At 40.0% G+C, this 17,390-nt stretch overlaps 1 protein-coding gene across 1 annotated transcript in view; it reads right to left on the reverse strand.

Moving 5' to 3' along the window:
• LOC144666092 (DNA-directed RNA polymerase III subunit RPC1-like) overlaps positions 1-17,390 on the reverse strand; it is a 32,214-nt gene that overhangs the window by 6,146 nt on the left and 8,678 nt on the right. Inside the window, exons 15-35 of the mRNA XM_078527439.1 lie at positions 17,236-17,376; positions 16,687-16,756; positions 16,140-16,267; positions 15,384-15,519; positions 15,139-15,251; positions 14,932-14,983; positions 13,359-13,443; positions 12,399-12,486; positions 11,516-11,627; positions 10,838-10,951; positions 10,349-10,444; positions 9,040-9,101; positions 8,220-8,375; positions 7,145-7,266; positions 6,488-6,565; positions 5,883-5,911; positions 5,533-5,721; positions 4,356-4,507; positions 3,460-3,546; positions 1,049-1,117; positions 437-553 (exon numbers count right to left, since the gene is read on the reverse strand). Of these exons, the coding sequence (XP_078383565.1) occupies positions 437-553; positions 1,049-1,117; positions 3,460-3,546; positions 4,356-4,507; positions 5,533-5,721; positions 5,883-5,911; positions 6,488-6,565; positions 7,145-7,266; positions 8,220-8,375; positions 9,040-9,101; positions 10,349-10,444; positions 10,838-10,951; positions 11,516-11,627; positions 12,399-12,486; positions 13,359-13,443; positions 14,932-14,983; positions 15,139-15,251; positions 15,384-15,519; positions 16,140-16,267; positions 16,687-16,756; positions 17,236-17,376 (2,196 nt within the window). The remainder of the gene's footprint in view (positions 1-436; positions 554-1,048; positions 1,118-3,459; positions 3,547-4,355; positions 4,508-5,532; positions 5,722-5,882; positions 5,912-6,487; positions 6,566-7,144; positions 7,267-8,219; positions 8,376-9,039; positions 9,102-10,348; positions 10,445-10,837; positions 10,952-11,515; positions 11,628-12,398; positions 12,487-13,358; positions 13,444-14,931; positions 14,984-15,138; positions 15,252-15,383; positions 15,520-16,139; positions 16,268-16,686; positions 16,757-17,235; positions 17,377-17,390) is intronic.

The following is a 17,390-nucleotide window of genomic DNA, read 5'->3' on the forward strand; positions in this document are numbered from 1 at the left end:
GAAGTTAAGAATGTCTCAGATGAAGATTTCTTGTCGAAAACAGGACAGGGCCGTACATAGAGAGGCAGGGAGAGGGGGGGGGGGGCGCCCCCGCCAGGAAAACTAAAAAAAAAACTAAGAAAACTTGAGGTGTGCGGAGTTTGCCCCGCAGACAAAAATCCCAGATTCGACCCTGCAAGATCAAAATGATATACACTTTTAATGACAGAAAGACACAGTTTTAATACAGAACAAATACCAACTAGCTTGTGGTTCATAACATTAAAAAAAAACACGTATTATTTTCTTATATAATTTTTTATTTTAGCATACTTTCTTTTCGCGAGCATTTATTTTCGCGACTTGACCAAAACGAAATGGTAATTATTAAAAAATAACAATAGCCCAGCCCCTTTAGACCTGAGGCACAAATTACAAGTTTCTCATGCGGAGATACCTTGATGAGGACATCAGGTAGGTCTGTCTTGAGTTGCTGCATGGTGTAATGTAGAGAAGACTTGCTGCTCTCACTTGGATAAATACACAGCTCCGACTTACTTAGCGCGGTCACTTGCTGCAAGGAAAACATCAGTTACGTGCCGTGCGACAAGATAACGTATCCCTTCTCCAATACGCATCAACTTACAATCCGTAAGACCCTTTCAAACTGTTTTAAGACAAGTGTGTTAAAAAAAACTTGTAGACTTTCTATTATTATTATTATTTTGACTGTGCTAAGCGGACTAATGAAACAAACTTGTTTGTTTAAAAATTATTTACCTTCTTGACTATTTGAACTTTACTATGTTCAATATCATAGTTTTACGTTTCTTATACATGTATATGTAGATATGGTATACCATTTATTTACTTAGTTCCTTTATATTTTGTTCATTGGAGTATCCCCAGTATTGACCTTGCATGGAAGCTCTCGGATGTATTCATCTCCATTGTTTTTATTAGCCTAATTAGATGGTGAATTTGTTGTTGTAATCAACTTAGACAGTACACAATTACGTTTACAATTTACGTTTTCAGTTTACAAAAACGTTTACAATCCCATCCTTACCTGAGGTTTGAGTTTGAGTTTTCTTGTACTGCAGATAGCAAATCTTATGGAATCAACATCAACCTCGAGCTGAAAGAGCAAGACCATAACATACAGTTACAGTCCCATTTAGTCTCCCCACCCCTCCCCATTTCTATTTGACGACTTTCTCCCTAATAAGCATCCAATCTAGAACTTTATTTTCTCATAGCAACAACCCTCTCCACTCAGTCACCCCCATCCCAAGATGGCAAGCAAAGATGAGAAATGCAAGATACGGGGAAAACAAAACAATTCTCCGGAAGAAGCTACGTGTTTTTGGCAATCTTTTAGTGTTTTCTTGTCTGAAATGTGTTATCAAACAGAAACACAAACCGTCTTCTAAAGTTATTTTTCTTTGCTAGCTGATTGAAAATAAGCCCTCGCTTTTCTCGAGTATGCGGTTTTTCGCGCGCTTTTCGCCCATTTAACGTTTTCCCGGCTTGGCACCCGTCAAACATTTTCCCGCGCTTCCACTCGTTCAACGTTTTCCCGTGCCTTGTTTTCCCGCGCTTTCACCGTTAAGTACACCGTTAAGTGTTTTCCCGCACTTCTACACATTAAATATTTTCCTGTGCATTCACCCGTTAAGTGTTTTCCCGGGATTGGCACCCGTCACACGTTTTCCCGCGCTTGCCACACGCTACACGTTTTCTTGCGCTTGCCACCCGTCACACGTTTTCCCGCGCTTGCCACACGCTACACGTTTTCCCGCGCTTGCCACCCGTCACACGTTTTCCCGCGCTTGCCACCCGCTACACGTTTTCTTGCGCTTGCCACCTGTTACTTGTTTGTCTGCGTTTGCGGGAAAGGAACATGTATATGTATGTATGTATGTTTTCCCGCGCTTGCCACCCGTCACACGTTTTCCCGCGCTTGCCACACGCTACACGTTTTCCCGCGCTTGCCACCCGTCACACGTTTTCCCGCGCTTGCCACCCGCTACACGTTTTCTTGCGCTTGCCACCTGTTACTTGTTTGTCTGCGTTTGCGGGAAAACGTGAAACGTGTTACAAGCGCGGAAAAACGTTGAACGGTGGCAAGCGCCAAAAAAATGTAACGAATGGTGCTTGCGGAAAAACATGTAACGGATGGCAAATGCGACAAGGCCAAAAGGGAACAAAAGGTGTCAAGAGTTAAAGGATGCGGCTTGCACGAGAGTTCTCTAAAATTCTCAGCGAACCTGGGAAAAATGAAAGAAACTCTCGTGGGTTATCAAGAAAAAAATGGGTAGACTCGAATTCTATGGCAGCACGCGAGAGTCTCCGAGAACTCCTGAGAATTTTAAGCTGAAAAAAAGCGAGAGTTTGTTTTGTTTTTTCCACTCTTCTTGAGCTTCTTTTTGTTTGACCTTGGTTACATGTTTTCCCGGGCTTGTAACACGCTCCATGTTTTCCCGGGCTTGCCACCTGCTGCACGTTTTCCCACGCGTGCAACCCGTTCAATATTTTCGCGCCCTTTTTGACGTATTCCCGCGGGGTTGCTGACGTATTTTATATCAACTTCTGATTGGTTCACTGCACCTTTTGTCGTCGTAGTGATTGGCAATTACTCATCACCATACAACATTTAGTTTATCCGTTCAATATGTTTTATCAAGGGAATAACTATTCTGTACTCAGTTGATGCAATGAGACAATAACGAGACACCTCATGACATAATTATACCACGTAACACTCAGTTCATGTAATGACGAACAGCACTGCTGTTAGCCTAACAAGGACTCCGGTTAGCCAAAATAGCGTTTGGTTGGCCTAACTAGCACTCCGGTTAGCCAACGTTAGCTTGGGTTGCTTGCAGTTATCTTTAATAATAGGGTTAGGATTTTGCATCCAAAAAAAATCTTAATTCCGGCAGCTGGCCGTCGGTAGCTTAGTGGATACCATTCCCGCTCGGCATGCCGGCGACCGGGGTTCGAATCCTCTTCATCTCAACTTTTCTAAACTTAAAATGTTAAAGATGATTTCCAGTCCGTACTGCGCAGACTCGGGCTTTGTTTACGTTTTTGTTTTGAATTCGTTGAAACGTGACACTTCGGTGACAGCATACATGACGTTTTTTAGTCCGCCATTACAGTTCGTTTCGTTCAAGAAGTTCCGATGAGCTAAAACGTCGGTTTGAAATAGCGTCAAGGTTCTTCTACTCGTTATTATTTGTTCTGCAAGGATATCTGGCGTTAATAATGAAGAAAAAGGTAAGTTTGTCGCGGAATTTTTAGTTTTGCTTGTAAACATTCCCTTCGTGTGGGCTCACATAAACATTGCAGCCGAGATTGCGCAGTACGGACTGGAATTCATCTTTAAGTGTGATTTATACTTCATGTATGAAAAAATAAGAAGTCCCAATACATGAACTGAGTGCTGAATAGCCACTCCCGTTTTATCAGACTTACCTTGAGTAGTTTGATCCTGTCCATAGCTAGTTTGACGAGAATAAAACAGCTGTCGGGTAGGAACACTTCCTCGATGTACTCTGAAACCTGTCAAACAAGTTAAACAGGTCAAAACTGTCAGGATCAGGTCTAAATGGTCCACAGACTACTTAGAGTAAGACTAGCCAGGGTAAAGTATGTGACGAGGAAAAAGTATTCATCTTCTGAGCCCAGTTGTTCAAAGGGTGGATAACGCATTTCCTTTTTAAAAAGCATTTTAATAACTTTTTAGCAACTTTTTTTATTAGTCGAAAGATTGTAAGCATTTTTGTAACATTTTTACTATTTTTATATTTATTTTTTTTAAATAATGTTTTTAAAATTTTTAACGTTTAACTTCTGTAAAGCGCTTTTGAACTTTTAGGATATTGTGTTATGTGTTATGTGTTAGCTCGGCCATCACAGTACGTCGCCAGGTTGTCTTGGGCCGCCCTCGCCTCCTTTTTCCAGGTGGTGTCCATCTAAGAGCGGTCTTCGGGATACGGTCTTGGTCCATTCTGAGGACATGTCCAAGCCAACGGAACCGGCGGCGTTTGATCTCAAGCACCACACTTTGGCTCTTTGTTTTCTTGTAGAGTTCTTCATTCGAGATCTTGTTAGGCCAGGTATGGGGATATTGGCGCTATATAAATATTTTATTATTATTATTTAACGCTATCCACCGGATAAGTCCCTATGCAGTGGATAACGTAACTGTCATGCAAAACCTACTTCGCTATCCACTGGATAGCGATTTATCCGGTGGATAGCGTTGTCCACCCTTTGAACAACTGGGCCATGTTGGTATGGCAGGGGTTACAATGTAGTAGGAATGTACTCTACCCTCCCCACCCACAGATTAATCATCTTCCCCATACCTCTCCTAGTAGGGTTTTCTCAATCCGACCTTTGACTCCTCGAGCCTCGTCAGCATTTTTGTCATTCATGAGCTGAGCCGAGATGATGGGAGTGCTAATGAAGCGGGATGCGTTGATGATTTCCTTTATTCGAGGAACGCCGAGAGTGATGTCTGATTTAGTTAAGGAAACAAAATTAGTGAAAGATGATGTTTTATTCGATGAATTCCGTTTACCTAAAAACAGCACTGCAATTCCTACAAATAACAAAGCAACTATAACACATACTTTGACATTTCTTTCCAGCAAAAGCGATGTTTTGCAGTTCAAAGTGACTGTTTTACCGTTCTAGCCAACAATACGTAGTTCTGTAAATATTGCGAAGGCCGCGAAATTTGCCAGAACACCAAGCGGCACTTCTCTCTTCAGCAAGAGACGAATACTGACAACCAAAAGACGCTATTTTCAATTACTGTAAAAGATTGTATTCTTTTTGGCGGCCAAATTTTAAATAAGCACCGCCCTCGAATAAGCGCCGCACTTGAGACGCAAAAAAATTAAATAAGCGCCGCGGTGCTTATTCGAGTAAATATGGTACTCGGAAAAAGAAATTCTGAGTACTCCCAACAGGAGTCGAACCTATATGATCTTCCGAGTAGCTCTTCGGGCGCTCTACCACTGAGCTATAGGAGACTTGTGGTGGCTAGGCCATTATACTATGTTCATATGACAAGCATCCTGCATTGGAATTTGAATTTCAATGTGATGCTTTTGCGGGATGATGGAAAGGAAGATGGTATATTTTTATACCTGTTGATTACAGCAAAAGATGACGTTATTCAGTGGATGACAGGCACACCTATTTACTTCTATCATAGTTAGCTAACTTAAACTATGCTTCTATTTACTTTGAGGCGCGAGGAATGTATTGGCAGTATATTGCTCAAAATCTTTCTGGAACGGACCAAGCGAAACAAGGTCCGTAGCGGTACATAACAAGAATTAGACCAAGGGCAGTATTCTTCCAGTAAGGTCCTGAGCTAGTGATAGTTGATGACTTTCTGTGCCACACTGTTTCCCGCGTTTTAACAGCCAGTCGGGCATTAACATTGCTCATAATGAGACCTGACTACAGTATTAGCCAATCATAGCGCATTTTATATCTTAACAATCTCGAGCCAATAATAATCAAGGATACTCATTGAAGCGACTCCAGCGAAGTGAAAGGTCTTGAGTGTCATCTGTGTTCCAGGCTCCCCAATACTCTGAGCGCACAGGGCTCCCACTGCAGTACTGGGCTCGATCTTTGCTCTGGAGTATTTCTCCTTACAAAGGCTAAGGAACTGCTTCAGTTGAGACTTGGTACAGCGGTCTACCCATGACAACACTAACAAGCAAAACGGAAGTAAGTGTGCCTTAAATATACTTTTCACTTCCGGTCGCCTTATTTGAGAAGAAAATTAATTTCCATTTTCAAAGGATTTAAAGCTTTTATTCACAGGGTAGCAGCTATAATTACAGAGTTGAAGATGAAGCACATTAACCTACCTTTGGGAGTATTATTCGTTTCTGACGCACTAAAACAAAGAAGGAATAAAAATCATTTTCCGGGCATTCCATAATAAATATTTGAAACATTTGGCGCGATTGGCCGTTTTCACACTAGAAGACGGACAAATCCTCTATACAGACAAGTTGTCTGACGATTTGTTCGTCTAGTGTGAATTTAAGACGGCTTTTTGTCGACTTGCCGTGTAGACGACCAAGTCATCTTTGAAAAATCGTCTTCCCAGACGGCCAAATCAAACGGACAAATTCAGATGACTTTTACGTCCAAAATCGTGTCCGTCCCGGTTTGACACTAAGACGACTTGTCCGTCTCAGTCAATTTGTTCGTCTCTAGTGTGAATACGGCCATTGTCGTTAACCAGTGTTCATGTTCTGAAATGAGTAGCTAGAGTAGGGATGTAAACTTTAACACTCTTAAACAGGCATATTGTATTTATTTTAGAACATGCATGCATATATTATCCCAAAGACTGTTTCAATGTCGAAACTCTGTCAAAAATGGGGATTTTGAAAGAATTGTAATAAGAAAAACAAGCTATGTGTTTCTACAACACATTCGACCATTACGAGAAATCAAGACATACCTGCCAGAGGAGCCAGTCTCCAGACCAAGCCGTCGTTGTTTTGTCTCTACTTTTTTGGCAATGTCTTCCACGAATGCTCTGAAATAGAAACAGATGAGCTAAGTTTTCCTCTCAGTTGTATAAACTGTAACAAGGATTTAGTCTTTGGTGGTCATTTCAGACATACGTATGAGCCCGCAAATTTCAATATTCGGTCAGCCTGGCTGCTTAGCAACATGTTTTACGTCACAATATTTAAATCATGGAGAAACAAAAAGAATGGTGACAGATTTTTTTGTTAGAAGCCCATTTCTGTTACGTTTCTTTGAGGACGGTAGTTGCTAGCTGGCCATGGTAGACAACTTGAAAAGTTCGCATCAAAGTAAGGAACGTTCACGGCAAACCTCCGTTAAAGAACACGAAGAGTTCCCAATTCTCATTTTCCAATCAAATCAGAGCACGATAACTCGAGAGTATTCCGAAGGCAACACGTCACTCAGCTGACGTCATAAGCTTACGCCGTGTTGAATAGCAACAACCCTGACAAAAATCGCAGGCTCAATAAATTCTCGATGATGGAGTTCCGACCATATACAAGCTCACAAAAAATCTTTTATATCTTTTATTTTGAAAGATACTTCTCCTACATGTGCGGGAAACTTCGAAAAAGCACCTTACCGTAAGTCTTTCTTGAACTCCGTTCCACAATCTTCAAAATCAGGGCCGTCGATAGCTGGTAAGGCGTCTTTAAGTATCTCTTCTGGAGTAAGCGGGTCTTCCTCCTTCATTGGCACCGAACACTGAAAACAAAAACCAGATGGGAGGGACATTCAAACCAGCAAAACGTGTTAGTGTTTAACTTTAAGACTGGATTTTAAACAGGGTTCAAGGAAGCCCTTACACATGTCCTTACTTGTGCTTTTTTGTGCCAAGTTTAAAGTCGACAAATATCAACGAAAAATCAACAACAACAACTTTCTACTGTGTTTACCAAACAGCTTTTAAATGTGTTTTAGATTTGGCGTAAATGGGGTATTTCCCGTCGTGATTTTATGAGGTAATTATGTGACATAAACTGGTTATAAAATCAATTCAGAGTGGGCTATGTTGGCTTGCCAATTGGGCCAATCAAATGCAATAATACAAACGTATGTAACAAATTTGTTAACGAAAACTATTTTACTGCTAAAAATACTTTAGTTACGCAGCGCTTTGCAACAATTCGAACGAATCTTGGCAAGCTACGTTTATCGCAGGACATCTGTTCTAAATGAATGACGGATAACAATGGCAGCGTGCAAATTTGTTGAATAATGATGCGTATAATTTGCAATCTACTCCAGGAATGGAATAGGATGAAAGAAAGACACTTCCTTGCACAAGAGTAGCCTGCGAATACAGCCGCCTCTCATTCGCTCCCGCTACTACGTGCGAAAAGTAGCGGAAGCGAATGAGAGGCCGCTGTATTCGCAGGCTCAGGGCCGTAACCAGACCTCTGTCAAAGACGAGGCTAGATCTTCCTTGGGGGTTCTGGGGCATACCCTCCAAAAAATTTTGAAATCTAGGCACTCGAGACTCTTTCAGAGCATTTTTCATGACATATTTTTGAGAAAAATCAGTCTTGTTCAACTGGGGATTATTTTCCCAACAAAATATATTTTGGTTTTAATTTTGGGTAAAAATCAAGACGAGACAAGTGCCTCGTCTGCTAGTTACGGCCCTGAGGCTAGCACAAGAGTTCTGAGACTCTGACCTGTACGTGGCTGAACACGCGGTTGTAGTCCAGCGGTTTGTCTTTTCCCTCCATGTCAGTCGGGTCCAGTCCGTCTCCACCGTACATGAACTGTACCACGTCACCGACTGAGTTTCTGACTGTCAAGTCGTACTGGGACGCTAGATCCTCTAATGACTGAACATCAAATAACCCAGGATAAGAATTCTCCTTTATTTCTTTATACCTTTTCTTTAAGTCACCTTAGGAGAATTTAGTTTTCAGCACTCATGACAAGAAATAGACCGCAAATCGATCTATTGCAGTTATGTGAAGGTTTAAATCAAAGGCATCCAACTGCTTCATTGGCTTGGCACTTAACTCGAGTTTCTGAATAATAAAGCGACCAGAAATATTTCTACTCCCCCCTGGATGGGATACTAGGCCATTGTAAATTCGCTGGTACCCATTTAAACACCTGGGTGGAGAGAGGCACTATGAGAGTAAAGTGTCTTGCCCAAGAACACAACACAATGACCCCGGCTAGCGGTGGAACCCATACCGCACGATCCGGAGTCTAACACGCTTACGCTGTCGCATCTGGACAAATGAGAAATAAGATTAATCTTAGGCTTCATCTTCTGTTACGAAAGTCTGTCGTGTTCTGCCATTTAAGAGCAATTTTCCATCATGTTGAGTATCGTAAAACCAAAACCAAAGTTATTACTTTTGGTCGAGAAATTGGCGCGAGTTTTTAAACCAATCACTAAGCGTAGTAAGACAGAACCAACGCAAACGCAAATAACTTTCGACGCTCAAGTGAAGAGCGTTCTAATGAGTGTAAATTTAGATCATTCTGTACCTTGACTAATCGCCTTTGCATGTATCCAGTCTCTGCAGTCTTAACAGCAGTATCCACCAGTCCTACATGACAAATAAAATATTTTTTACATACAATATTTCCTTAATTCAGCACCTCTTCCTGAATAAGAGCCCTAAGATATATTAAAGTTGAAATGAAAACCCGCCCCAGTCAGACTTTGTCACCATAAGATAAATTAACAAAGGCTACGAACCCGAGTTTTCTATGACCGAATAGTCGACGAGGCAGAGCAGAGTTGACAATCGCTCATAGAAAATGAGGGCGAGTAGTCCAATTGTTTTAGTAGAAACTCTAAAGGATTGCGATCCAAGACTTACAATTTTATGTGTTTTTAAGCCAAACTGAAACATACGAATAATCTTCTCTTTTAAAAACAACGTTCGCACGATCATGTTCTATTTATCAATTATTCCACGAACGCGCGTTGGATATGAGATGGTATATAGCTATAACAATCTCATATCCAACAAGCGCGAGTGGAATAATTGTTTTATTAAAGACGCCCAAAGAATTGCAATATTTTATCTCCCAAGCCGTTTTCGTTGACGCGTATCGGCTACCACATTTGAGGTCAATGGTATACGAGCTCATATACCATTGCCTGTTAACCAATCAAAACACAGGAATTGCAATATACTATTGCTAGTTTTTTAAAACAGCGAATAGAAAACAATGGCAGAACCAATCAGTAAGGATGGGCCGATACAGGTTTTTCAAAACGATACGATATCGATACGATATTTGCCTTTTTTCTCGATATCGATATTGATATTATGACGTCATTTCCATACTGACGTCATTGGTATGCCACGTGATATGTCTGACCATACAAAGGACAGTCCTGGCAATATAAATATTAGGCAGGAATGTTGATTTCTGGTCTTTTTGTTTCACTGTGGACCAGATCAAGTCAAGGCAATAGAAAAATCTAAATATTGACAAGAAAATCAATATTTGTTTGCGCAAAAGTGCATTTTTAAACCTCAGGTGCTGACCAGAAGACCGCAGGCTCAGGTCACGAGTGCAGTATCGAAAACGTATCGAAAGTACGATATTTTTCAAAAGTATCGATACTTTTCAAAATTGTCAAAATATCGATGTATCGAATATTTGGTATCGAGTATCGGCCCATCCTTACCAATCAGAATCGCGATTTCCAATAAAACACGGCTTAGGGTCCATTTATGACTGATAGTATACGATAGGTCAGCCAATCAGATTGCAGTATTTGGAATAAAAAACCTGGTAGAATTCCACTGAATAAAATCAAAGTGACAGTAACTAGTACCTTCTCTTCCAGCCATGGTATGAAAGAAAAACTCAGTTGGAGTGAGGCCGGAGTAGAAGCTGTTCTTTACAAACCCTTTAGCGGCGGGAGATTTGGCTGTGAGAGGAATACATAGAGAAAAATCAGCAAGAATGAATCAGATCAGTTATAGACAGATCTCCCCTAATGAACACCTTTCTAAAGGCTGCGACTCAAGCGCTTGTGATCGCCCCCATCATCGCAAACGTTAGCGATCGCCTGTGTTATGTCGGTTCACATATAATCGCCCCGATCGCAAGACCACTTAGTCATGGTCCCATCAACATACAAACACTACAGTCGAACCGCTCCTACGGACACCTCTATATTATGGACAGTTCATTTGGTCTTTAAAAACAAAAATGAGAAAAATGTAAAAGTAAAGCAAAGGTCTTGCAAAAAGAAGATAAAGAGAGTGATGAAAGAGAGTCTAGTTTTCATGCAGCAAAGGAAGCTGAAAGCATTTCTTACAGTGTCGTTTGAAGTGAGGTAGCGCTCTGTCTTCAAATCCATTTGGGATTCTCTTGCCGGAGATCGCCTGCTGCCCAACACACGCGATCATCTGCGAGATGTTAATGAACGAACCTGCCAAAATCAACAACAACAGACAACATAATGATCAGAAAGTCAAAGTAGGATTCATTTATTTAAAATCAAACAGAATAATATACAGGCTAATCCAATAAAAGCTATTGAGCAGTACTTTCATGTGGTACTGTCTATTGTGTACCGCAAAGCGGTTCAAACTTTTTAGGCTGTGGATGAAACCCTATTGTGTGACCATTCAGGTGAAAGCTATTGAGCAGTACTCTCATGAGGTACTGTTTCTCATGCTGTACAAGGTTGTTCTAAATTTAAGCCTGTGGATAAAACCCTAGTGTGCCACCATTCCAATGAAAGCTAGTGAGCAGCACTTTCATCTAGTACTGTTTATTATGCTGTACAAGGTGGTTCTAACTTTTAAGTCTGTAGATAAAACCCTAGTAAATGACCATTCAAATGAAAGCTACTGAGCGAACTCCCAAGTGGTGGGCTGGGTTTCTCAATTTTTTGCAAAACGAAACTTGGTATTCTTTGGAGTGTGTTAAAACTTGGCAGTTTATGCTCACATTATGTTATTTTATTAACAGGAGCAGGCTGTATATTTACCCTTTGAGCCACACACTGCCATAGTGAGAGGGCTGTTTGATTTGTGTAGTTCGTGCAGGCACGCCTTCCCTGCATGATCTCTTATGACAGAAAGCTCCTTTAGAATTACAGCCTGAAACAATACAAAACCTAATCAGAGCTCAGTAGTTAAGTTTTAAGGTTTTTTATTCGTCTGAATGCGCGCTGCATTACAATTCACTAAACAAAAAATCTTAGTCTGTTTTTAATTATGTTTAATAATAATAATAATAATCATCATCATCATCATCATCATTTATACAGCGCTATTTAGCTAATCTTTCATAGCGCTTTACAATCACTATGCTAAAATATAAAAATAAAATATAAAAATACCTATTAACTAAATTAATCTATTGAGCTAAAATATCTATACATGCACAGAATGAAGTTATAAAAGTTTAAAATTTAAAAACTAAAAATATCATGATTATTTAACTGGACTTAAAGTAAACGTGTATAAGAAATAATGCTGAATTTAACACGACACTCAGGTATGTGCATTTTGCTCATCTCCAGACTGAGGTAACCCACAAGCCTAGCAGCGGACAGCTGGTTCGTCCCCTTTGGATTCGTCAGCAATGTGCAAGGCATGTGGATAATGAGAGAAAGATCTTATTTCTCCCACCTCACTGATCCAACTCTTGTGGTACACAAGGTGGATCTCCGGAGACGAGCGCAACAGTAGACTTAGACTACGTATACCGTTGAGGGTAAGTTAGTTTAACTAACCAAACAACACCTCAAAAATATACCGTCCAGGAGCAAGCGAATAAAGTGAGCACTTGTAATCACGAGCACATAATACAATTGGGTTTAATAGTGAATTGGACTCAATACACCCAGGTTTGTACATTTTGCTCACCTCAAGCGTATCATCTGCACTACACCCTGGCTGTGTTTGTAGCTTGCCTTCTTTAAAATCCTGGATAAAGCTGTCACACTTGGAATAACTGAAACACATGAAAATAAACTAGTATCACTATGAGATCGTGACTCGGGGCGCTTACCATAAGTCAGAACTGGCCGGCCAGACCGGTATATTCGAGGACAGAATTTCGTTGTTAGTCAGATTGGTCCTGTCAAGTCGGCCAGTGCATAAATATTATCCACTGTTGTGGTGGATTTGTGGGGAAATCTCGTGGAAAAGGGCCATTTCACATTCAAAACCACCGGACTAGCCAAACAGTTCTGAAAAATGGAAAGCGCCTTTAAACTTAACTACATCTTTGCAAGTATGAAGCGTTTACGGGGGTTTATTCACGGTAGCCACTAGGTTTTTTCACATTAACTAACGGTTTGCGTAGTTAATTATTCAAGACATCGAATACCGCCTTAACAATTCCAAACTGACCACACTACATAAATCAATATTGCATAATTTGGCTCTCAAATATGATTTTGGGACATGTGCTATTTTGATGTTGATTTTCCGAGAATTGTCTCCTCCACCCAGTCGTTTCATGCCACGGAAACTGGAATTTAGCGCCAACACCGAAGAGTTGCCATTTCGTTACATTACCTAAAAGCCTGGCAAAACGAGGAAACATGTTTCCAGAAACACTCCTAGCGCGCGCATGTTACCCCAATGTTTCCCAGTTTTGCCACACGGGAAGCATTGTTTCCAGCGTCGATTTTTGTCTCCAAGAAGCAAAATTTGCTTCTGCTACACGGCAGAAACATTTCGTACTGTTTCCGCATGGCATTGAATCATGGCAAGACGAGAAAACAATTATGGAAACATGTTTCCTCGTTTTGCCAGGCCTTACGATTAAAAAATGAGATAAAGTACTAAAAGTAGTTTTAGTTTTTGTAAAACACGTACCCATTACTCAGAAGATCATCCTTTGCTTTCAGAAGTCCTTGCCCTGGTGTGACGTCACCAATACCAATAGAGAATCCTCTGTTACCTGGAAAGCAACGAGTATTGTCTTGATGTAATACCAACTTCTCTAAACTAACAGTAAAAGAAATGTATGGGATCTGTAAGGAGAATTCCGACTTTGAGCAGGACCAGCTTTGTCAAAATATCAACCAAAATTGGAAAAAGGAGGTGAAGGAGACAAGCTGAAGAGCGAATCATCTTGAGACCCCTTGACAAATAAAGCTGTTTCGAGAGAGGTTGTCGGAAAAAAGCACAAAAGTACATGCAACAAGACCGAATGGTAGTATGGGTAGCAGAAGAGAGCTACTGCACGTGCTGAATGCAAATAAGATGGCGACATGACAAACGCGAGTTTGCACACTTTCTTTCTCTTCAGACATTTGTAAACATGGTACTTTTAACCACGCTGAATTTTAGAAGAATTTTCAAACCTCAAAGGTATTAGACAGTTAAAGTTAAAGTGTATATGACATGAAAAATATTTTCTCCTTATTTGAAAGGCCTTTTGAAATACGGAAGAATGGCGTTTTTCTTTTCGAAATATCTTTTTTCGTTTCAGAGATATTGACGTTTTTGTATTATGCAAATTAGATCAGTGATGACGTCACAAGATTTGACTCTAAAAATGGTAAAATACTGAATAAACAATATCTCTAAAACTATTGAAACAGTGTTCTTGAAACTTAGCACCACAAATGTGCATCACAAAAGAAACAAAATGTTACTCTTAGGGCTGTTGCCATGACAACAGTTTCGCCGCTGGTGCAGTCTTAATAAAAACTGAAATTCCCAGTTTTTGTCTTAAACCAAGAACCATCTAGCGCAGCCAAACCAATGGTGGGTATTAAGGCAATATGGGAACTATGTCTGTTCTAAGCAGGACCCTTTGTCTCACTTCAGAGGTCAGATATGGGGATATTTGTCTTTTTGACAGAGAGAGACTGGAGCTGAAAGAGTTGCTATGGCAACAATACTAAGGGTGTCATTTTGTTCCTTTTGTGATGCACATTTGTGGTGCCAAGTTTCAAGAACACTGCTTCAATAGTTTTAGAGATATTGTTTATTCAGTATTTTACCATTTTTAGAGTCAAATCTTGTGACGTCATCACTGATCTAATTTGCATAATACAAAAACGTCAATATCTCTGAAACGAAAAAAGATATTTCGAAAAGAAAAACGCCATTCTTCTGTATTTTGAAAGGCCTTTCAAATAAGCAGAAAATATTTTTCATGTCATATACACTTTAAGCTTCAGAAAAAGGCCTCCTGAGAGGAAAAACAAATTCTTCACATGCAAAAATACAAACTTGTACATTTCCTCTAAGCCAATATGTAAAATTCCAGTGAAAACCCAGAGCTAGTGCACTTTTTGTTACGTGCTTTCTTGAAATAGCTGATTACAATTTTCTCGCTATGAAAGGACTGCAACTTGCAATAAAGGGCAAGGACCTTTGTTGACCGTCTGTGGAGGCTTCTACAGTAGGTTCACTCAACATGTTTGGTCTCACTTACTTAGAAAAAACGGGCACACCCTTGCTACTCTCCACATGGCATCTGCGGCAGCCTGCCAAAAAGAAATATGAGGTCGTTAGCCACAAGTACTTAACAAAGATCTGCGCTTCAGACCGTTCGACTGTGCAGTCATATCAAATTTTGAATGCTCTAATTTTTATGAGTCGACACGAGTTTGTTAACTTATTTGACTAGTAAATAGCATACCTGGCCACCAAAGTCTCTGAGAAGAACATAGAAGATGCTGTTCTTTGAGCCAGATCCTAGCACTGCTTTATCAAGCGCCCCACACATCAATTCACTGTTATGTATCACCACATCTGATCAAAAAAGAGCAACAGATTAATACAATCAGGCTACAACTTTATTTATGACATGAAATCACGAGAGAGGAGAGAAGACAAGAGGAAAGAGAGTACTGAAAAAGAAGTCTGTCCTATGATTTCACTTACAAGAATCTTTAAAACAAAGATCTTCTCCACTAGTGTACTGTTTGCCCTTTGTTCGTAAATTCATCTTGATCGGCATGTCCTTGTTTGGTCGTAGTATGACATTAAAGACTTGTTTTCCAGTCCACAGTTTTACTGGCTACAATAATATGGAACATTATTAAAAACAATCAGAGACAGCATTTGTTGTCTATTCATTGACCAACCAGGGCTCGAGACTAACGGTAGCCAACTAGTCATAGGCTAGTAGAAATGCAGTTTTGGCTAGTAGGTTCTGGGTTTTCACTAGCCAAAACGGCTAGTTAAAATTTCAGGAATTTGATTGGAAGAAACCATACATCGAAATCAACTCTGAGAGAACAGAACTAACAAGTTCACTGCCATCATGTATAAAATTATCAAAGAGTGTGGACAAGTTGAAATTACCAAAAAGTAACCTATTAAAATTAACCCTTAAGATAATGATAACAGAGCCATTGAAGACGACAGAGTGCATCTGCCCAAACCTAAGTTAGCTTGAGAATTCTGGCTAGTAGAAAATTGGTTTTGGCTAGTGAAATCAAAGTTGTCACTAGCCAATAGGCTAGCTAGCAAAAATGTTAGTCTCGAGCCCTGACCAACTGACCAAACAGCCAGCCGGCAGATAGACCATCCAACCGACCGACCGGCTGATTCCTTCATTCGTTAGTGCATGGATTCATTTCATTGTTTGTTTTTCATTTGTTTACATATTTGTTTGTTTGTTTATTACTAGCACACCTTGACAATGACAGGAGGTGGCAGGTCAATCCTGATATTAACATCCTTCCCAGCCAGGATATAAGCCAGTAACTGGGTGATATGACTCCGGTCAAGAAAAACATCTTTTTGCGTCAAAAGATAAGCACCTGCAATATGGCATAAAAAGGAATCCATTATGCGTGATTTACAAAAAAGTATGCAATATAAATCTCTTTACTCGCCCCAAAGGAAATGCCTAAATTATTTGTTTTTCCAAGATTCTCAAGTTAAAAAAAGATTTGGCCCCCGCCCCCCTACCCTGTTCACAAACATACGTTTTCTTGTTTTCTAAAATAACGTCTTCGCGGATATATAAGCCTACCCAAAACCCCAAGGCCCCGAAAAATTATTATAAGATTGATTGCAACCAATTACAGCAATGTATTATTACACAAGAAACAATCAAATTGTATGCGACACAGCATGCATTTGAATTTAGTCACCAAAAAATAATAAGGTCACAAGGGAGCATGTTAAGCCTAGAGAAAATGTAGCTATACAACAATGCATTTTTTGTTTGTTTCACCTGTGATGAAGTCTTGTATAGCAGCAATAAGAGGTTCACCATTTCTTGGTGTCACTAAATTAGACTTGACCTGCAAAGAAAAGATGATTAATATTGAATCACGTCTAAAAGTCAGAATTATAATGTACCAGAATTATGATTAATGATACCAATGACTGTTCGCTCATATCACCTTGCATCCTCTCACAGAGAAAATGAGAAAATGAAATGACAAATTACGTATGTATTAAGTAACCATAAAAACCAACTGAAAATGAATATTGAGATGTAATCATATTCTTTGGAAGTTTCTATTTTTCTTCAAATGCATGATTAGTGGTAGCATAAGCTTTAATTAGAACAACCAGGGACTGAATCTCAAACTCTAATAATGACAATGCTCAGACTTCATTTTCAGGGTCAGGATTTTAAAAACTAAACAAGGCAGTCTTTACTGTGTCTAGCTACATCATCATCATCATCATCATCATCATCATGTCTCGTCACGCCAGTAGGCACATAAAGCCATGTGTCTAGGTACACTGTACATTAATTTCACATCATACATACACCCATGAGTGTAAGAGCTTCAGCCTTGGCTTCCTCTGTTTGTGGAAGGTGAAGGTTCATTTCATCACCATCAAAGTCTGCATTGTAAGGGGTGCATACACACTCATTGAAGCGAAATGTCCGATGCGGCCGCACAACAGCCTAGGAGTAAAACA

The sequence above is a fragment of the Oculina patagonica genome, chromosome 9 (genome assembly GCF_052425735.1).
Source record: "Oculina patagonica isolate OP01 chromosome 9, crgOcupat, whole genome shotgun sequence".
NCBI lineage: Eukaryota > Metazoa > Cnidaria > Anthozoa > Scleractinia > Oculinidae > Oculina > Oculina patagonica.